General features: G+C 43.6%; 1 protein-coding gene across 1 annotated transcript; it reads left to right on the top strand.

The window, feature by feature from the left end:
* The first annotated feature begins 534 nt into the window (after positions 1 to 534).
* On the top strand, positions 535 to 16509 carry kctd12b (potassium channel tetramerisation domain containing 12b). Its single transcript, XM_080465749.1, has 2 exons — positions 535 to 2309; positions 15077 to 16509. The coding sequence occupies exons 1-2, from the start codon at positions 1466 to 1468 to the stop codon at positions 15646 to 15648; spliced, it is 1416 nt and encodes a 471-aa protein (XP_080321875.1). The 5' UTR covers positions 535 to 1465; the 3' UTR covers positions 15649 to 16509.
* Positions 16510 to 22497: the final 5988 nt, after the last annotated feature.

The raw sequence follows: 22497 nt of genomic DNA, 5'->3' as shown, positions 1-22497 counted from the left end.
CTGAACTGTGAGCTGGGTGTCTGAAGCTTTTGCAGGGAGGTTGTATAAGCTTCACACGCAGATCAGATAAAGTCAGATTTCAGGTGAGCTGAGGAAAAACAAAAAAAGAGAAACGTTTCCCCTCTTCAGCAGATAAATTTGCAGTATTGCAGCAGTTTGAAGCACTCTGCAACACTGAAGGTCAAATATCAAAGTGATGCAACGACAATCCACACACGCCTTCAGTCATAGAGGTGTTCAAACCCGTTCAGATGACTGCACGTCTCCACTGACAATTCTGCATAATTCATTGCAGTTCCAGTTCATCATGAAGAGAATTAATCTCCACAATATTCACTAGATGTCACTGTTCCATCATTGTAGAAGTCACCAGGCGCAATCCTTGTGAACGCTCATAAAATAACTCATTAAATTAAAATCATACCCGATTGCAAATCAGTTCGAATGAAGAATTTGTAAGCGGTACAATTTTGTTTCGGGAATTTTATTTCTTGTCTGTTAATTGAGCTTACTGATAAACCCGCCCACACACACACACACGAGGGAATGAGTAGATTAGTGAGTGCACCTCAGTATCACTCAGACTGCACCAAAAGGTAAAGGTAAAGGTTCTTTTTATTTTATTTTTTTTACATTTACAGTATTCTAGGAGGGCATTTTGACCTAGATCAGGACCGAGGCGGCGTCACCTCGGGTGGGCGTGGCTTCCCGGGAGGAATAAACGCCGTGTCCTCCGTTCCGCTGCAGCTTGAGTTACAGTCTGACTCGAGACCGGAGCGGAGGAGAACGGAGCAGCCGGACAGGACGCGTCAGTCTCAAACCCAAGTGATGGAAAAGACGCACGCCTTTTCGTACGCCTCCCTGGTCTCTCACGACGTCTTCGTCTCGTGGGTTTTTGGAAGCGCGACACCAGCGGACCTCGGCAACTATGAATTGCCTAATTGAAGTTGGGCCACCTGATCCGGTTTGCGCCAGGACAAACGACCGCAATTAGAATCAAGAGAGGCCGTTATGAGCGCTTGTGCAAACGGTACATTTCCTGCGCGGAGAACTGGTGAGAAAAGCAGAATTTCATCCTCCGGATACCACGTCTTTCTGCGCGTAAAGGACATGGAAATGACGCCTCCATTCACGGCTGCCTGATCCACTCCGCGCTATGATTTAGTAATTAAGAGGTGGAAGCTGTAGCCTAGTTAGAATAGGAGCCGCTTCTTGTGTGACTGTTAATTTCCACCGTCTTGGATGCAACTTGCGAGCTTTTATTTTGCGCGCACAGCCATTGCGCACCGCAGCTGAGCCGCTCCGCCGCCACAGGCGACCCGCAGCAGGACCAGGACCCGCTGACAGGCAACAGGCCACAACAATTCACCCTGAGAGGATTCTCTCCCAAGTCCTGCAGCTTGAACTTTAGCACCAGCAAAGAGAGTGTTTGAAGCTGCATCCAGGCGCACCTGTGTAGAGAACCATGGCTCTACCCGATAGTGGTATATCCGGGGAGGAGGTGCCCTTCCCAGAGATAATAGAGCTCAATGTTGGTGGCCAGGTGTATATAACCCGCTACTCCACCCTCACAAGTGTGCCGGACTCTCTGCTATGGGAGATGTTCAGTCAAAAGTCAACTAAAGGTCTGGCCAGGGACACCAAGGGACGCTTCTTCGTGGACCGGGATGGTTTCCTGTTCCGTTACATCTTGGACTACATGCGGGACCAGCAGCTCGTTCTGCCAGACCACTTCCCAGAGCGTGGCCGTCTGCAGAGGGAGGCAGAGTTTTTCAACCTGCCCGAGCTCGTCAAGCTCCTGGCACCCAAAATCAGCAAGCAGAACTCCCTGGGTGACGAGGGCTGCCAGAGCGACCCAGAGGACTCCTCACCTGGAATTGACTCTGTCCGTAACCTTGGCTCCCTTGGTGCTGCTGCAGCTGCCTGTGCCAGCCTGGTGCCCAGTGCTATGGATGGCAAACGCTCCGGGTTCATCACGATTGGCTACCGAGGCTCGTACACCCTGGGCCGGGACAGCCACACCGATGCCAAATTCCGGCGGGTTGCGCGGATCATGGTGTGCGGGAAGACCTCCTTGGCCAAAGAGGTGTTTGGGGAAACACTGAATGAGAGCCGTGACCCTGACCGCCCCCCTGAGCGCTACACATCCCGCTACTACCTGAAGTTCACCTTTCTGGAGCAGGCTTTTGACAAGCTGGCAGATGCAGGCTTCCACATGGTGGCCTGTAATTCCACAGGAACCTGCGCCTTTGCCCATGAGCAGACGGATGACAAGATCTGGACCAGCTACACTGAATATGTGTTCTACCGTGAGTGAGACTACCGGCTTTGTTCCCCCCGGTCCCCCCACCCCACCTCCAAGAGCCCCCCTCCCTCCAGCCTACAGCCATCCTGTCCTTCTCTCTCTGATGGCTTCTGCACCAGTAGATATACCGTAGATGTTGTGCCCTTCCACCTCTCTTTTGCAGCCTCCAGCTTTTATCCTGTGAACAGTACCCAGCCGCTGCTCTGACTCTTCATACCTTCTCTGCAGGTCCAATCTGCAGCTTTACCCCTCCACTCCGAACACCTTATCCCCCCCCCTCACCCTCAGGTTCAACTTCTACCCTCGCTTCTGCCGTTGCTCCATCTTAGTTGTAGTTCCCCAGTCCTCAACCACAGCAACCCCACATCCTCTCCTGCAGAGACTGATACTTTCCCTTTTTTTGTACTGTCTGTATATTACATCTGCCTTGGTGAAGCACAATACTGTATCCAAGAGCTAACTTGTTATACACAAGCGCCCTGGTGTGTCTATATGACTATTGAATCGGTCATAAGGGCATAAGGGAAAGGGCTTCAAAGAGTTGCCATGATGTACAGTGCTATAATTTGCCAGCTTACTTGAGCAGATCGGACTCTCTGCTGCTCCTCTGAACTAAATTACCAAATAATTGGACATCTTATCAGCCTTGAGGGACATGAGCAGCCCCAGCACAAGAAAGAAGTGTAATCTAATTTCCCTCAGTTGTTATTAAATGTGTCCAGTACCATGTGGTTTGGAAACGTGCCATAGTTTCTCCATTCAGTTGTTTTGACTGAAGGAGGGCTGAAACAGCCACACAGATGCAGTGAGATTCTTTTTTTTTTTTTTTTTTCAACTTTGAAAGGGTGAAAGCAGGATGCAGTTGTGTGTTTGAACAGTGTTCTGTTCAAAGAAGACAGTTTTTTTTTGTGTGTGTGTGGGAAATGTACAAGCAACAGGCTTTGATGCGCAACGATGAAAGCTCAAATATCAGGAGATCTCATAGAGGGAGAGGAGAAGAAAAAACAAAAAAAAAAAGGTTGTCAGATGAAGTGTGTGCATTGATTGTGCAAAAGAGCTTTCAGTATTTTTAATCACCCGCTCTGGGAGGGCAGAGGAGATGGAAGGTGTTACATCACTCACAGCCCACCGCTCTATCTTTTGGCTCGGCTTCTTTTGCATTTCTTCGTTCGACGCCATGTCAAAGAGCATTTCTTCGGTGACTCATGGTTCAGGATAGACTTACGCCATGTCTTCATGTTTTTTCGCAGAAGAAAAAAAAAAAACCAAAAAAAGAAAAAAGTAGTCGCCCTGGCAGATCCTGTTTTGAGTGTCCTGTAAACAATGTTATTCTTGATACTCGGTTCAGTATTAGTTGGAGCTGCTGCATATTTGATGATAGCTCTCACTTACTGTAAGTCAATACCCATGAGAAAGGGTAGAATTATACCGTAGCCAGCCAAAGCCCAATGATTTCTCACCACTGTAGCAGGGGCAATGTGGGGGCAGTTTATAGGGAGCGGCTATAACTAAAGTTATCCAGGGGTGAGTAAAGCAAGAGGTTTATTTCTAGATTCTGCCTCAGGACAGGCCTGTGCACAATATACCTCAGACTAAAACATGAGTTATAGACACAGATTCAATGGGATCCGGTACGTTACGTTTAAATGCGGACACAGTCGGAGAACTATCCGACACGTCGAGTCTGTGAAAGAGGTTTAGTATGAGATGAATCTGAGGAGCAGTCAGCGAGGCATTGTAGTGCAGGATTTCACCTGAGCTAGAAGGAGGAGTCAGGTTGTAGTTTCATGTCTGACGGTGACAATAAATGTATTCTGAAACTGTCTAAAAGCTCACAATGTGTTACGGTGTGATGAAGTGCTGTCGACATCTGAGTCAATATGTTAGGCCCGCTGCAGGCGTAGACGACACTGAAATTAAAAGTGTTCCGCAGAAAGTAAATGGACTTGTCAAATAAAAGATGTTTTCTTTCTATTCTGGTTGTATTTTCCATTCACACACACACACACACACACACACACACACACACACACACACACACACACACACACACACACACACACACACACACACACACACACACACACACACACACACAGAGAAAAAAAAGAAGCAATGTTTCCACTTTTGAATGGCACGCGACCGAATACTTGCCCTCTTATTATGGCGCTTTAAATTTTTTAATTTTCAGTCACAATACAAGTCAATCAAAAATGAAACCATTCAAACTATTCATTTCATTTCATTTTTGCTATTACAGGCGCTGTCCTTGGACACAAACTATACTTCATATTAAATGTGCAGTACTCCACCCTCGGGGACTGTTTCCCTCGTCCTTCCATCTGCTTTCCCACTTTTTTTTTCTTTCCCCCTCAGCTTGTTCTTGTATCGAACACTTGACCAGAAAACTGAGCCAAGATGGAAACGGGGACATGCATAGATAACAGGCTCTGTTAAAGCAGATTACAAAACCCTGTTTTTGTTGTCAGTAAATGGCCTAATTACTTGCCACGGTTACAAACGCGGTGAAGTTCAGATCTAAGTTTCAGGACTGAGACATCGATTCAAACTGTAACTTGATTAATCGAGCTAAAGAAGAAAAGAATCTATGTGCCTTGAAAATAAGTTTAAAAAGAATCTTATAAAAAAAAAAAAAAAAAAAGCTTTTCTTGAGAGGAGAGCATGTGACAGTGCGTCTATTGTGAAACATACTTCCTGCCCCAAATGCTGCCAGTTAATAATCTCTAGGGGTATTTAGTGCAAGTAAGACAATAGATTGTAGGGCAGAGTTAATAAAGTGTTTCACTAATCTATTCGAGAAATCCATTCTTGAATGAATTTCAATTCCGGTAAAAAAAAAAAAAAATCATTTGGTTCAACTGAATTTAATATAATTAAAAGTACAAGTGTGTTTATCCATGTCTTGACATATCGTTTTATCACACCGGGAGTGGACATTTTCAAGGATTTCAATGAGGAAGGGTTCTCTGCACAGTTTCAGTGTCGTTTTGGGGGAAATGAATTCCCGTTGCCAATATAAAGAGTATTTAACTGAACTGCAAAGTGGTTATAGTCTACACGGGTGAGAGATCGCAACATGCTGAGCAGACCTCTGAATCCCCGCTCTGACTCAGACAGACGCATCGCTTCTTCGGAAGTTGTGAAAAATTCATGGGGCTCTCTTCCTGGAAAACAGACCTTACTTCTTGCTGCGGTCTGGAATGTCTGACAAATCCTCGGGGGACCAGGACAATACATCTCCTGCACTCCCCCCTCCCCCCACCCCAGCCCAAACAAACACAGTCACAGGCAGCATTCCTCCGTCACTGTCCTCCGGCACGCCGCTGCACCACGGGGAGTGCTGAGGTCAGTCATTAGCACAGACATGGAGAGCCGGGCTTCTCGTGTGAAATTTCAGGCATCGGTGTTCTAAACCGCTCTCCGTCTTTACCTGCACGAATTGCCCCGAGACTCGACATTCAACAGTCGCTGTGTGAGAAGTGTTGACACTCAGACGCTGAACAACAGCAGCAGAGGCACACAGTCCGGACTGTGAGAAAATGTTTTCCTTTTTTTTTTTCCCCCTTTTAAATATTTAACAAGCAGGTTTTTATTTTCCTGTGTGGCCATACTGTTAGGCCTTTTTCTATCCGCAAGTGATCGAATAAAGATATTTTGTCATTCAATTTTGCTTCTTTGTGCTTCGGAAAACGTTTTTCAACACATAGTACACGACCAATCTGCTCGATATATATTTATTTGTTTCTGATCCTGGAGCTTCCAATTACAAAAAGCAAAGAAAACAGTGTTTCATCTTCAAGCCTTTTCCCTTGAGGGATTTGATTGGAGCCACGGTGTATTCCTGTGCAGCTCTACGTGGCAACATGCTTTGGCCAGTCTGCTTTCCTGTCTTAGAACCATCCTTGACTCTGAGCCAGCTGGGTCAGTGCTTCCCCTATTTGGGAGAAGAAAGGAAGGGAGCCGAGGATGCACGTCAAAGTGGACTGGAAACTAGGGCAAGGAGAGACTGAAAATGTGACTCGAGTGAAAGGAGACTGGGAGGGTATTTAACCAAGGAGGATCTGGCGCTCCCATCCGAGCTCGCTCCCCAAGCAACTCCAGCATCAAGTGTCCTGTTATTTGGGAGGTGGAAGATCATATTGACGCCGACCTCTCGGGGGCCACACTCTAATGTGTTCCTCTGCGGTCAGTCATCTCCGTGAACACTCATAGAGAGATTCTGTTACACCACACTTGACAGATATAGATCCACGAGCACACACAGTGAGGTCGAGATTAAAATCGATCTATAGTATGATTGCATCAACAGAAACGGGAAAGCTGATATTTCTTTAAAAAAAAAAAAAAAAAAAGACGACATGCTATTTTTTGTTGAGCTGCACCTTTAAACTGACAACAATCTCAGGTTTGCAGATGGCTTCTTTTATCAATAGACATGCAGCATGCGTTAGAGTGATAACATGGAGTGAGTCATTCTCTCCACATCTTTAGCTGAGTGTACGATCAGATGTGTCGGCGTGCTCCCGTCTCCGTTCGCTATGAGCGATGAGCCGCAACCATCTGTGGCTCTCTCTTGTTTATGTTTTGGCATTTGAAGAACCTTTTAGATATGTGTGTCAGAATATATCGACTTTTGTTGTTTGTTTTTTAAATGCTGGATTACATTTTTTTATTTTTTATTTTTTATTTTTTTAGGGCGCCGGTTGGCATTTAGACCCCCACGCTCTGTGAATCACTGCTGAGACGATGAGCTGGGTCCACTCCCTGTCTCGCAAACATGCTGAACGGGCAGTTGGCATCTCTGGGCGACACAAACACGGCGACGCACGAATGCACACAGGGAGGGAAGTTGCTAGGAGAAGCTGTGCAACAAGCCTCCTCTGCGGGGCTAATGACCTGGAGCCGTGAGCTTTTACATCTAATTGGCCGCTTTCTTTTCGCCATCCTATCTGAACGGTTGAGAATACATTAGCCTCCAAAGCCATTTTCCCCAATCATCCTGTCTTGACAGCAATAAGGAGTATAAAGCATTATTACTAATAATTACATGGTGATAGGGTTCGTCCAATGGGAGGATAAGTAGTACTCAGAGAACAGAGCATGCAGCAGCCTGAAGCCTTCTGCTCTTTCCTCCATCAGTGTGTGGGATGTGTTTGTTTTGCTCATCTGCACATGTATGCATGCATACGTGAGCTCCAGACCTCCTGTGTTTGCCGTTGATGGCAGCGCGGTTCATTCACACTGCCAAGGAGAGCTCACAAACAGAGAGTACAGTAGCACTGGCTAAGGGCATCTTCATCTCATTGTGTGTGGGGTTATTTATAGTGAGCGGGGCACTGAGCCAGATGTGTACCTTATTCACTGCACCGCTCTGTCCTCCAGCACAGGCACGCATGCTCAGCTGCCCCGGCCCCTCATCCTCACACACATGTCCCAGAGAGAGCAGCTGTCACAAAAACATATTGGGGCTCTGAACACCAGGGGGACTCCGCCATGCGGGGTCAGGGGGGGTTGCAGCAGTTAGACAAGGTGTAGTGGTTTTAAAAATAAGCAGTTTGGGTCCGTCTTAATGCACAGCACTGTATCATCTCCTCTCTCTCACTCTTTGAACCTCACTATTCTCTTTGACTTCACAGTTTTTGCTTTGTCTTTCAAGCTCCAAGACACATAAATAATGTCTGACCGAGGACCTCATTCACGAGGGATGTCTTAAAACACCAGGTAGACGTGGGGTGGGGACAAGCAAGCATGAAATTAGACATACGGCGTGAGTCAAGGTGTCAAGAGCCAATTTCAGCTCAAGAGGGACCAAGAAAAAGAACAACTCAAGACTCAAAAAGTTCTGCGTATGCAGTGCCGCAGAGGCTATAAACATGTGACGAGGACAGAACCATTTGAAAGACAAAGAAGTGAGACAAAATAAATATAAAACTGTACCTTGGATTAGGCAACAGGAGGTGGAAGCTGTGGTAATAACGGATAGAGGAAGCAGTTGGAAGTTTGTGAAACTTCCCCTACTATTTCCAGCTGCTCAACCTATTTTAACACAAACACGGATAGAACTGAAAGAAACCGTTGTTTTTCATCGCTGATGAGTTGATTGGCGCTGATTGAACGAAGCGCTTGATGAGGAAAATAATCGTATTTCGCTCTTTGGAGGGCAATCCATGAAATAGAGAATTCCAAGACTCAGTTGTTGTTAAGGAATATTTAAGAACCTACTTTTTTATGGATCTGACTGGCAGAGTCAGTCTTAAAGCACTGCAAAAATTATATATTTCACACAATAAGACTGTGTAAACTGATCAAAAAGACACTATATGTAACATCTTACAGTTAGAAAAATGATTTTTAAATAGGAAATGTCATCCTAATCACAACAAAGTGTCAATGTCCTGTGAAAAAAAGCTCTTATAAGCTTTTATAAAAAAAAAAGAAGCTGGAATGAATCAAATATGGTTATTTGCCCAATACAGGTTTAAGAAGTGGGAAAAAGAACATTTTAGAAATACACCCTAAATAAATATTAAACCGTTGTTAATTTTCTTTGTCTGCTTGCTCTTTATTTATCTAAACTTCAGAAATGCCTGAACATATACACCTTAACATAAAAACCCATGCTCCTATTGGTTGATAAAATGACTCAACGTTATAAATAACTGTACGTGGGGCTGGAGGTGTGACTGTGGGTGAAGACGGAGTGAATCCTGCACAGATCCTTTACAGAACAAACACACAGAGAAAAAAACCATGTGTCGAACTAATACTCAAACTGACCGACAACACAGAGTCAATATCGAGGTTTTGTACAGCAGACCACCTGGACAAAGCTTACACAGCAAGAATGTGCAATCTCCAGCACCTGGGAACCTCTCGGAGTGCAAACCACTACACCCCAGTGCCATCCTTCAATTCATTATTTAACTAATTATTGCAGCTCTAAATGCAGCATATTCCCCGTGGGATCAGGGGTCCTAAAGCCACTGCCTCACACAGGAAGTGACTGTAGCATTAGTATTGTAAAGCAGCATCCTCTCATTACTTTTTTTTTAAATTTGCTTTTAGTGTAATTTCATTGCATGAATCAGACAGCATTTAAATACTTAACCTGCCTCTAACAAGAGGGTGACAATCACAGTATTTTAGAGAAACAGCGATTTAAAAAAAATACTCTTTTTGAAATGTTTACACACAACAGCATCTCTATTTTTAAGTTAGTCCTATCCTTTATTTCACTATAAGTATTTTTAGATACACCAGATCTAATGTGTGGTAGTATTTATTTTCTTCTCCTGGTTTGTGTTGGAGCCTTTTGGTTTACTTTTCCCTGGGAGATACAGCACACTCACATCAGACCTTGGCAGCATTATGGAGATGACCCAGATGAATTGCTGCTGAGATGCTTCTGGGGGAGACACGGGTTGCACATCAGAGGCACTAAGCAGCCAGATGAAAAGCTAAGTTAGATTTTAAAAGACAGAAAAGAGTTGGTAGAAAAGCATTAGATGGTGAGCAGCGATGACCAAACTGACAGTCAGGGGATTTTGACCGGAACGTGGGAACAACTTTTATGACAGAGTCGCAGGGGAATACGGACCTTTAAAGACTGCTTGGACTTTACGCTTCATTTGATGTATTTATCTTTCTATTTGTACACAATGATTACATACATACATGACATTATGACCACGGCAGAGTATTGTGGCGCCTCCAAACAGGTTGATGGTCCACGTCGGATGTTAGTGTAACGGTTGGTGCTTTCGGCAGAGGACAAGGGTCAGCGTGGGCAGTGAAGGTACATCCTCATGCCAAACAACCTGTGATATCTATGCTGACTTCTTTTGCATGACAAACAGGATTTACTTTCGAATCCTTTCAATATAATAGTATAGTAATGATGATGATAATATTTGCATGCCACCAGTCACTGTCAGCGGGGATTAAGCCTGTGAGTGAGCGTCAAGGCCTCTGTTGACCTAACATGTCTCTGTTTAAGCAGTTGAGTTGTCAATGTGTCTGCAGTGCTGTTGTCAGGTTGGGATTCACCTTGGCCATCTGGATACTTAATCTGTCCTTCTAATTATCAGTAATCTGAACAGTCAGCCCTGTCCTTGGTGCTGCAGGGCACGGTGAGAACCTGGCAGAAAGGAGGCAGGCGAGGAGAAGCAGGTGGCAGGGGAGGCTGTAGGGACCGTGTTGGTGGGGGGGGGGGGGGGGGGGGGGGGGGGGTAGGGTGCTTCAGCAGGCTGGTCATAGGGCAGAGGGAGCCAGGCTGCAGCTCAGGGCTTCTTAAACCAGGAGAAGATAAAGAGAGGAGTCAAATCAGCGGGTCACAGGGGCATGGTAGTGATGTTGATGCAAAAAATGGAAAAAAAACACTAGTTTATTTTGAGATGCTTTGAAAAATGTTGTGAGTTATTTCTTCTTCTTTTCTTTTTTTAAAACAAGCACCTCCCCCCCGCCCACCCACCTTGTTCTTTCTTACACCTCTTTCTCCCTTTTTTGCTTTTCATTACTTGGCATCAGCTCTCTGGGCTCCTGCTGTTTATGTCAGACATTTCGTTCACATTATGTAGATTGACAGATTTGTAATTGCTCAGAGACTCGTGACTGCACTCCAGTGACTTTGGTACAGGCAACTGTGCTTACGCCCCGGCGTGTAAAGTTAGTCTGAAGAATATAGTACCACTACGTCTGATTGCACTCGCTGTCAGAGAGAAAAGACAATGAATGACAAGACCGTGGGAGGTCGGGCTCACACTCTCATTAGGCGCTGCACGGATCATTTCACAAAGCGGAGTCAGAAATCTAAGCTGAATATGAGGTAATTAGATATAAAACATGCTGCAAATTGCCCTGACTATGTAGTGTGAGCTCCCTTTAGAACAGCAGGATGGAGCCATATGTGCAGCTTCACGCTGGATAAAACGCTTCCGCTCGTCTGCGGAGACATTACTATGCATTTGCGGTGCTCTGCATCCTGCACATCATTGTGGCGTTACCATGGCGACGGCGATTCCTCTTGTTTGCCAGTCTCCTCGTCCTCAGGCCACAACACCTGTCAGTGGCCACAGTGAATTTTAAAAAGTTCCCACAGGCTGATTGACCGGGTCCTATTCAAGGTAACGACACTATCGCTTTCACATATTTGGAGTCGATTCAGCCTCGTTTCTCTGTTTTTTAAGTCAAATCATGTTGGTGAACGTGAACTACAATGATTGTGCATCTTTTTTTAGATACAAAAGAAGAGCCTTTGATTTTATGTTATGTCGGGGAACATTGGGGCAAAGCTTGCAAACAGGCTCCTGTTTGCTTTTACTTAGTTTATGCTGAGTTTTAGTTACAATTACAGTTATTTTATTTTATGTTGTCTCGGTGTCATCTTTATATTCGAAATAAGTTTTGTTCAGTTTGTCTACGCCACCCAAGTCCCTTATTTGATTTTCTTCCAAAGTTTAAATATCACTGTGAGTCCCATTCGTCCCATTTTCTGGATATAATATCCTTAGAAAGAAAACACTTGACAGCCTTGTTTGAATTTATGAGGTTTGATGCTCACTAAAGTCAGCAGAGATAAGTAGAGAGGATCTGACGAGTATTAGTTGCCTCTGTTTCTCAAATCTGTCATCTGTGAATTTCACATAATAGAATAATGAAATTAATTCTAAACCCAAAACAGATTTGGCCAAAGTAACTTTAAATAACTGATTCAAGTACAAGCAGATGATCAGTCAAATCATCTATCCGATCAGAAATCTATCAAATTTTGAAATATCCAATTTAATACTGTTTTCTATAACCTTTTCTATTTGTTGTGTCTGGTTGATAAAGAGATTCAGGTAGTATTAGTAGTATCACAAACTCGGAGGGATACGTTTTATAATGGAGACATGTTAAACCCTGGAAACAGTGACACATTAGAGTCGCTAATAGCAGTAATGATGGCAACGAAGAGACGTGTCACACTGAACAGATGGGAGAGGCAGAAAGAGGGAGAGGGAGCGAGGGGAGAGGATGTCTGTGAAAACGCTTCAGCTTTTGCATATATCCCTGGAGAAGTGGCCTGGGGGAAAGGGTTGAGTGCACTCTTTCGCTGCTCTCCTCCATAAGGCTTAGTGGTGGAGGAAAGCGTGGAGCCCATCCCCCCCCCCAGTGGATTATTCTTCTCGACACTGCTAAGCCCCCATACTCCCACATTCAGGCAGCCCTCAAACACATGTATTCATTCTGAGAAACACTGAATGCACCAAACACACAAGAAAACACGGTGGAGAACATGCTCATGCCAGCCGATAACCCCCCCCCCCCCCTCGGACTCTCTACCTTTATTTGTCCTTTCAAATGCCAGTATACGCCCAGAAAAGCCACACACACACACACACACACACACACACACACACACACACACACACACACACACACACACACACACACACACACACACACACACACACACACACACACACACACACACACACAGAGGTGTAGAGGTGCGCAGATACACTCACACACACATGCATTGCCTTTGCACAACCACACCTACACATACAGTATGCACATATAAACATGCACCCTGAGACAACACTCACTTGGCCTCACACACTGACTCAAGCACTGTCTGTCACACACTTGCACACTACTACTCAGGTGTCCACAAAGCCAAGGCAGTGGGACAATATTCTGTGCCGCCTCCGTTTGACACGAGCAGCTTTTTCTCTTATATAAGACGAGTTACTGTAATGATGAGCCCTGCTGAAGGAACCGGTGTGGGCTCTTTCTGCATGTGTGTGTGTGTGTGTGTGTGTGTGTGTGTGTGTGTGTGTGTGTATGTATTTGGGTTGTGTCCTACATCTGCTTGTTGTGCTTGTGTGTATATCTACACACCTCTGTAGGAGCGTGTATAAGGGCCTGTGGCAGAGAGGGTCTATTCACATGTCACCATGTATGTGACTGCTTCAGAAACAGTGGAAACGTTTGTGTGACTGATTGCGTTGGATAATGCTGCGCACAATAAATATGGATGCGAAACTGTCACGATCGTTTAAGTCGGTCCGAGAGAATATCCAAAGTCCCGTGGATAGCTGCAGAAATGATTAGACATCAAGACGAAGCACTGAAACGGAAATATCCCAACAACAACAAAATTCAGACGTCGTCCTCTGAGCATCGGCAGCCAGCACATTTCCTCCAGAGGGTTTTGAAAATGCTGTTTATTGTTCACAGAGCAGGCATAACGAGCACAGCCAGGTCCTCAAAAATAGATCACATGACAAAAGAGCAGGGAGGATTCATAATATTCATACATCACAATATTGGATGGCTTCTGAGTTCCCAATCCAGACCGGAAATTCTTTACATAAAGGAAGGCCAATAATGAAGAAAAGATGCATTCAGAAATATATTAGCTGGAGGGCGGACATGAGTGATGTTTGCTGTTACTGGCCAAGACAATCGGACCTTCTGCGCCATCATGCAGACGGTGGTTATGAAAGCAGAAGGAGAGGTTGATTGCCATGCTCCATGCTTTCCCTCGAAAACAGGCCACTCGTAAAAGACAGAGGTGGTCATTTGAAATGTCATATGGGCGTTTTCAAATACCAGGAGGTACAGAATGTACACGTGCCACTCCGGCTGTTCTCAGAAGTTGCACACAACCACCAGCCTTCTCCGTCCTCGCACAGAGATGAGATGAAAAATCGAGATACCGTGAAAAAAGCGGCTTGTCGAGCAGCGGTCAGGAGGTTTCAGTTCCGTTCAGTCGCAGCGCTTCTTTCTGAAGATAATGTGCGTGCAAAGCCAAGGTAAAGGCAAATTGGAAAATTAAATGAAACCGTCCGCTCGTCTCGTTTCCTCTCATGCTCATGCTCTTACCTCTGTTAATTTCTGCCTTCATAATGATCCTTCACGGTTTTGTGCCAGCATGTATTTTTACTCTTGTACTCTGGGAGGCACAAATAAAATGTAAAAACTGGGAGCTGAGGCGTTTGTTACTTTGCCAAACACAATTCTGACACCCCAGTCTGATAATGGGAAAAAAAAAAGAAAAGAAAAGAAAGATATAAAATCAAATATCTGTGCTGAGCTCCTCTTTAAGCCAACAACACATTTTCAATGTTTAATAATGTTAATGTTCAAGCAAGAAATCAGAAACATGGATTTTGCTCATGAATTATCAAATAAATGTTATTTCAATATCAATATAAGTACAGTCAATGTAAAGTGTTGCATGCATGACATGTTCATGCAGAATGATAGAAAGCTATTGAAATTTATTTCACTGCTTTAACGTTACTACAAATAAAGGTTTGTGATCCACGGTTTGACAGTGACATAGTTCTGATATATTACATTATGGGTGGATAAATCATATATCTATATATTCGAAGGCCGGTGGTCTATGAATACAACATCAAATCAGTTGCGTTGCTGTGAATCCTATTTCAGGTTTTTAAGTCAAAACCTCATTTGAAAAAAAATGTCTGATTGTGTTTAGGACATGGAAAAATGCAAAAATGCTCCCTATTTCCAGGTTTAAGTGGTTAATGTGTGCAGTTTTTTTTTTTTAAAAATCAGCTTTGCTTAAATGCAGGAGGGATGGCCAGTTCAGATTTGTCTCTTCTCACGTTTATCACATTCGATATTTTTCTCAAATTGTCAGTGAGAAAGCAAATAACCAGCTCTGCGACTTGAACTGGGCTCATAATGTTTAAAGTTTTACTTGTGTGCTTTATATTTTTATGTCGTCTGCAGGTACCTCGTCTGCAATCTCCATGGTCACGACCTCTGACCCTCCAGCTCTCAGTGAAGAAGGAGCCTTTAAACCTGCTGCAGCTCGCACTGAGTCAGCCATGGGGGAGTCTGGCCGGACTCAAAGCCTTCCTGAATCCAACAGCATCCCACCTCTGGACATAAAAAAACATCTGCCCATCGATTCTCCTCCTCTTCCAACCCCTCCTCCTGCCACTCCTCCTCAGGCCCCAGATGCCCCCGACCTTCCTCTCCCTTCCCCTCCCGTCCTTCCTTCACCTCTGCTGTCCTCCAAACCTTCTTCTACCTCCAGTCCACCTCCTCCTCTGACGCCACCCCTCGCCGAAAGCCCCCAGCGGCCCACGACCCTTAAGTTAAAGACGCTTCCACGGCCCACTGTCAGGGAGAACGGCGGCCCCCCGCCGGGGGCGGACGAGGACGAGGACGAGAGGAAAATGCTGGAGGAGGATCTGAAAAAATGCATCGAGGACTTTAAAAAGATCCGCCTGCCCAGAGTGTTTCCAGACCGCAAGAGGCACTGGCAAAGTGACTTGCTCAAGAAGTACAACGCGTAGACAAATGCCGGGGTCAACCATCCTGTCGAGGATTTTAAAACAATGGCGAGAAATGATGGTGAGCGGCGACAAAGCAAATTCTGTTCACATTGCTGGGATCCAGACGATGTGAGTGGATGCCAGCCAGTCCTGTGATGTTGTAGCTTTTGCATGTTGACAGAGCGAAATAGTTTGCAGAGTAGTGCAGGGTTTGTTATTTTTTTTTAACTGTGGAAATCCTCAAGCCCCCCCTCCCCCACGCCCGCTCTCACATCGCACACGGTTTGCCTCATATCAAGAGTATTTATTGGCTGAATGCTGGACTTCCTTTTTTTTTTTTTTTTCACATTTTAAGATATAATTGTTGAGAGCTATTAGGATCCATATGCAATAATGAGCATGAGTCTTCTTTTGCGAGTCAACACTACCCGGCGAGTCTTCTTATATAGCCTGCAACTTCCCTCACACGTGGTTTTTGAGCTTTAGCTTTGATCATTTCATTTTGAGTCCATCACAATCTCAATAACTGAAATTCTTTAAGGATGTGTTTTGATACATTAATTGATATTTTTACCCTTCGCTTACCTTTATCATGATTTCTTCCCATGATTTTTCCACGCGCTCTGAATCTTTTTCCTTCTGCTGTACTACATCCTAGTTAGTCCCGCTTCTTTATTCCACACAGCTATGGAACTCACTGACACGCCGCTTCTCTCCCTTTTAAAGGACAATATGTATGTAATCTCAAGAACTAGATTCCTGCCCTGCTTCCCGTACCCCATTCACTGATCAAACAACTGGAAAATGTAAGCAAAGTGTGAAATTCCTGGCATTTGACCTTAATGATCCAAAATAAAAGACAGACGTGAAATCTTGGGTGCTAATAATCTAAAATATCTCGTCTCATCAATATTAACCGTGTGACTTCAAAGACTTCATTCTCCCCTCTGCCTCTGACTCAGACGCTCTGCAGCTTGGTACATTGTGTGATTACATTATCTTCAGGCTGGCAATGGAAAGAATTCAGGAGGAGAATGCAGTGTACCGGGAAGTGAAGTGGGTAATTACAGGCGGCCAGAGTGCGGAATAATAATGACAATAATGACTACATGAACCAGCGCACGGCGCCATTTGTTCGTCTCTCTGCTCTGCATAAAACGTTCATCCAGCTTCCCTAATGAATCACCAGGTGTGTGTATGCACGACGTGGGCCGCGTGTCTCAGTCGTCACCGCGGCGAATAAAGGGTGAGTCGCAACACAAATATAAAATACTTCCCATTTATCTTTTTCCGTCACCTCGTGATCTCATTCGCAACACAATAGCATTCAATCATTTTAAAGTCATCGTTTCATTTTTTATTTTTTTTTAACAATCACGCTCACTTGTGTTCAATAGTCTCATGTCCAAAACCGAATGTTTCTCATCAAATTGTTTTCCACTTCTTTGTTTGTTTTGTTGAAATCCTACCTTCGACTACTCCATGAGGAAATTCATTTCTGCAATCATAACGAAGAGAGAGAGAAGTTTCATCCGGTCAGAATCTATTCATTCATTCATCTTGTACACAGACTTTATACAATTCAGGGTTGCAGGATGCCGGTGGCCGATGACACCTTACACAGGTCTTAAGTACATCTGAATACAAGTAGAATTAATTATTAAAATATATGTAAGCTTCACAGTTTGAATAAATTATGTGAAATTGGAGTTTTTTTTTCTATCTTGTTATTTTCTAGATATACTTTACAGTGAACCCACGGGCTTGCACGGCTTTTTACTGCTAATGGTCCTTTACGTTCCGGTGTTTTTTGCATTTATGCAGCATTAACTGCTTCTTATATTGGCGTCTGGGTGCTTAATAAACATGACCGTATCTATCCTCTCTCTCCTAACAAGTGTTTCTTTAGAACAACTTTCTCTTTCATCACATGGCATCGAGGCTAAAGCAGGTTATTTAAAACATTTTGTCTAATATCTCTCTGCAATTTAACAAATGAACAGATTTCTTAAGTTCAAAGATTATAATATAAACGACTGTCATATGTATAAATAATAAAATCCACAGCCCACATTGAAATCAAACAAATGTAATCTAATTAGTTTTAAAAAGAAAGTCAAACATTTTGAGTTCCTTTGACATTTCCGTCTCTTTAGAGTAATAAAATTTAGATTATTCAGACTGTTTAGCTATTGGCCACTTCAATGCACCAGAACACAAACTGTGAATACCTGTGGCTAAATCACAGAAGCGTTTGGGAAATAACTTGAAGAAGAGGGAACATGTTTAATATGAACATCTATCTTGACATAAGCTGGGATAAGACATTTGGTCTCCACTGACCCCCCCCCCCCCCCCCCCCCCCCCCCCCCGGCTCTGAATAAACTCATATGAATCATAAATGCAGCATCAGCTGTGGAGGACTGGACCAACTCAGTGAAAACAACTTGTCAGACATATTTCTGGTTTGCTGGGGTGTCATATTTTATTTATTTCTGGCAGGTTTGTCACTTCATCCCACCTCTCTGTGCAAACAGCAGCAGTCTGACTGCAATTTAGTGATGACCCTGCATCAACACCAAATTTGAAGCATTAGGCGATCTTGCAAGTGTCAGATTGAAATTCATAATGGCAGTACAATTGTTTCAGCTCAAACGTTTAACCCCCCATTCTTTTTTTTTTTCTTCTTCTTTCTTTGTGGAGTGCCTTTCGGATTGCGGACAACGTCTCTTATCACCCATGCACCAAAATAAAGCAAAGCGAAACCTCAGGTCCCATCGTGATCTCTGGCACTTTACCAAGACGGTCTTGGGACCTCAGGTTGGGAACCGCTGCCTCACGTGACAAACGCCGTCTGGCAGCTGTGTTTCTCTGTGTTCACTTGATGAAAATGTTGCTCTAATTTGAACCGGGCACAAAACGCACTTTTGAATTTTGAGACTGTCGTTGATTTCTCTGCACTCGCATCTTGTTTCCCCGTCACATAATCACTGATGCGAGAGACCATTAAATTGCGGTTTTGTTGAGTCTTTCCAAAAACATCCTTGTGTAATTTGGACTTTATATGGCGGGCAACAAATATAATGCTTCTGCTACTTTCTACTTTAATGGCTGTGCAGCTTTGAAGATGTTCTGATGTGTAATTTATTTTTTTTTCCTCCACCCGATGTTTTGATTATTTTGTTTTCTCCGTCGGCCAACCTTTTCGCTTTTACCTTTGGTCGTAATGAGCCTATTGGCTCCCTGCAAGATCTCTGGTTATAAGTCCTAATGACGCCGCCTCATCCCAGATCATCTATCAACTCTACGCCTGCAGCCTGGCGCAGCCCAGCTCCGCGTAGCCTCGGCTGACGCCGAGGTTAAGGCATTAATCTGCTGGTGTTGGCTCACGGGGAAGTAAAACATTGTTAAGCATCAGACAAATAGTTTATCTGGCACACGGCCAACCCGCTACGGAGCAATACAGATATCTTGCTCCGACTGGAGGATTAGCAACAGATTAGGGTTTGTCACAGTCCTGAAAAGTCTCTGAGCAGCCGGCCATCCCTCCTGTAGCAGCGACACAGCAACGACTATTTATGCCCTCCAGTCAGTCCTGACTGAAACGTTTCACTCCGACACTCGAGCCTCCTCCAACCCGGCTACAGATGATGCCGAGAAATCCATAGAAAAGATTTTTTTGCTTTGAAACTAATTAGGGAGTATTGCCTCATCAGCTGCTTTTCTGGTATTTCTCATCTTTCAAAGTTGGCGTGGACGGCGACAGAGCGCTGGCCGGCCTCCCGGGCTTGGAGCGGTGTCATCAGAGCGGGCGTGAGTCAGGAATGCGCGCAGTGGATCGAAAACAACGAGGCTTTCAGATTTAAAATTCCTATTTACTGTTGCGAAAGCTGCTCAGTCTGCTCAGCGTTTGAGTCCTGTTAGACAAAACATCCATACGAATATCCATAAACAAAGTCCTTCATTTGCATTTTGGCCTCGGCATAAGAAAATGTTCTCTCGTCTGTTCCCCTTTTGTTTTAAGGGTTTAAAACATTTTTTTAAAAAATAGTCTGGGTGAAGCCCCATGAAGCCGACTTATTATGAATGCACTATGAGGATTTGATCTCTGCAGTCGAGAGGCTCAGCCCCTCGACAAAGGGAATACTTTTCCTTTGAAATGACGAGGTAAGTACCCTGGTGGGGCCAGAACTGACAGGAAAACAGCCTTTGACGGAATATTCAAGCACGTGAGATCAAACTCGGGGATTGTAGCTATATGGTAATGATCACTGGACACAGCAGTACAAAGTCTCTTCCTGAAGTTTTCAGCAGGTTCAAACTGTTTTAGACTCCAAGCCAAGAATGTACAACTTGGCCTGCATTCAAAGTGTCACCCATTAAAATGGAATCAAATCATATTATGATTTAATGCAGCGTGCGACGGCAGTAAAAACGGTGGGACACAGCAAGTTGAGACACACGAGGGTCGACAGTGCTGTCAGGTGAGGTAAAGCCGTATCGACCCCGGCAGAGTCAAGACAGTAACACAAACATCTTGGACACGTTTTATTTTTTTGCCCCTCCTTTCATAAGAATGTGTCTTTGCTTTTTTAGCTGACACATGGTGTGCCTTGCATTTGCATGAAAGAGCACCTTGGAGATTTATTTCAAATGGCCGGCAATACATTAGCATCTCATTTCTGCAGGGCATGAGTTATCTTCAGTACAGTCAGCTCTCCTGACAATTAGAGCCCAGCTGAAAGTGATCCCTGTAAATTACCATGGTGGGATTTATTTTTTATTTTTTTGTATTTTGGCCAGTCATAAGGAGATTCACACTTAAAGAGAAATTTTTTTTTTGTGTGTGTGATAAAAGAAAAAGTGGCTTCAGGGGAGATAAGAGAAGTAGAGGAACACTTATTCTCCAAACTGGAGCAGGCGGTTGAGGTGCCTCTCACCCTCAAAGGGTTCACCTTCCTGTAGGAACTTTTAATTCCTCGTTATTGCTGGTTTAATCCGACTCTAATCAACTACTTTGTTACAATTATTATATAAGTCTACCTCTTCCATTAAGAAACCACCTATTTATTATGAGAAAGTGTGTATAAAGAGCCCACATGTACAATCATTTGAATGTTCCATTCGGTACAACCGTCATTTAACACACCTTTCTACCCCTTCAGCATATCGTGTCTTTTCCTTTTTCCTTCATTCTCTCCCTTCTCGAGTTAATTTCTTGTCTTTTAACACACTGAATTATGTAATCTGACAGTTCCTCCTTCACTCCTGGTTTCTGACCTTTTCTGGTTTAGCACCATCACCCTGTGGACAGTTTAAACCTTGTTCGACTTTTTGTTTTTTTGATTTTCTGATTTGTTTTGAGAGACACAGATGAACAGAGATGGACATGTGATGAACATCAGTCAAGAAGGATATGTTTTCAGTCACAACTCTTTTTTTGTATTTTCATGAAGAACACTATTACTTCTAAACCAAAGTGAACTAAGCCTCATAATCTCTTGAGTATGTTTACATTTCAATGAATCCTTTTTAAGGCGCTCGCTTGAAATATATGAGTGCAAAAATAGTCTTAAAACTCCCTTATGTGCCACTATAATCTCTCCTGAAAAGGGTTTAACTGCTCAAAATCACACGTGCAGTGGTCTAAGTTTAAAAAGTGTGACTTCACAGCCTTACAAAGTGTGTTTTATTTACAAATTAATGTAATGAAACTAGCTATGAGTCACTACAGAGATTTGATTTATTTTTAAAAAGATAGACAAACTGTCACATGTTGCATTTTATGTGCACAGTCAAGCCAAGTAGTCAGGGGTTTTGTTTTTGTTTTTATTTCAATCAAAAGACCTAAAATTTAGCTTTCTCTAATTTGAAAACCTGAAAATTTAGCTTTCTACCGTCACTCTATTTCTAGGTGCACCAACAAATAGAATCTTTAAGTATATTGCAATTCTTTCATGATGGAGATGGTTAAAAAAATCAATTGGATTAAAATTTGGTCAAAATGTACACGGTTCACGACAGGAAATAAAACAAGTGACAGTGTTTTTGTGATGCGCCAGTGAATCAAACATACACTGAAACTTAGTTTGTACAAATTCAGGATCACTTCCAACAGTTTTGACTCCAGTTCATTTTTGAGTCGAGTGAAATTCACGAATAGGAAAGTCTCCCAATCTTTGAAATATGAAGTTGCCTTTTTTTTTTTCCCCTTTTCTCCACAAGTGACAACGTTTCGTTTGACTCTTGGTACAGAAGGATCTTATTAGTGAAGATCAAACAGAGACACTTGTCATCTAAAGATATTTTAGAAATTAAAGCTTCGCATGAGGTCGTCTCAAACATCATCAAATTATTATTATTCAATCAACATTCTTCCATTTCTCTAAAATCCACTCGTCTTGAGTTTCTTTCCTAAGATGTATGAAGTGAAATTGCATTAGAAATATGATCTGCACGCTGGTGAAACAGTATTTTGTTTGTTGTTCTCACTGGATGACAGTTAAGACTCCAGGTGTTTAAAGGTCTTAAACTATCATTAAAGTATGGTCGTGTTCAGTAAATCTAGATTAAGGGCTAATTGCTGTTTAAGAGGAGTGTTCTCTCTGGGATGTTGAGACCGTTTTCCTCAACAGCGTCATTATTTTCGACTGCAGATCGCTCTAAAAACCAACGGTGTAGTTTTATTACTCTTTCAAACCTCAACAAACATCCAGAGAAGTCCCGGCAGGAGGATGCCACACAGACCTCACACAGTTCATGTTTTTTTTTCCCACTGTCGCTCCTCTGGGTTACATCGAAGTGGAGGAGGTGGACCAGTCAGAGGACAGGACAGACCGGGCGGCGCTGCTTCTGTAGATTAAACTCAAG

The sequence above is a fragment of the Lipophrys pholis genome (assembly GCF_963383615.2).
Source record: "Lipophrys pholis genome assembly, chromosome: 6".
NCBI classification, from domain to species: Eukaryota; Metazoa; Chordata; class Actinopteri; order Blenniiformes; family Blenniidae; genus Lipophrys; species Lipophrys pholis.
Note: the sequence above shows the minus strand (reverse complement) of the source record. Positions and strands in the feature narration are given on the sequence as shown.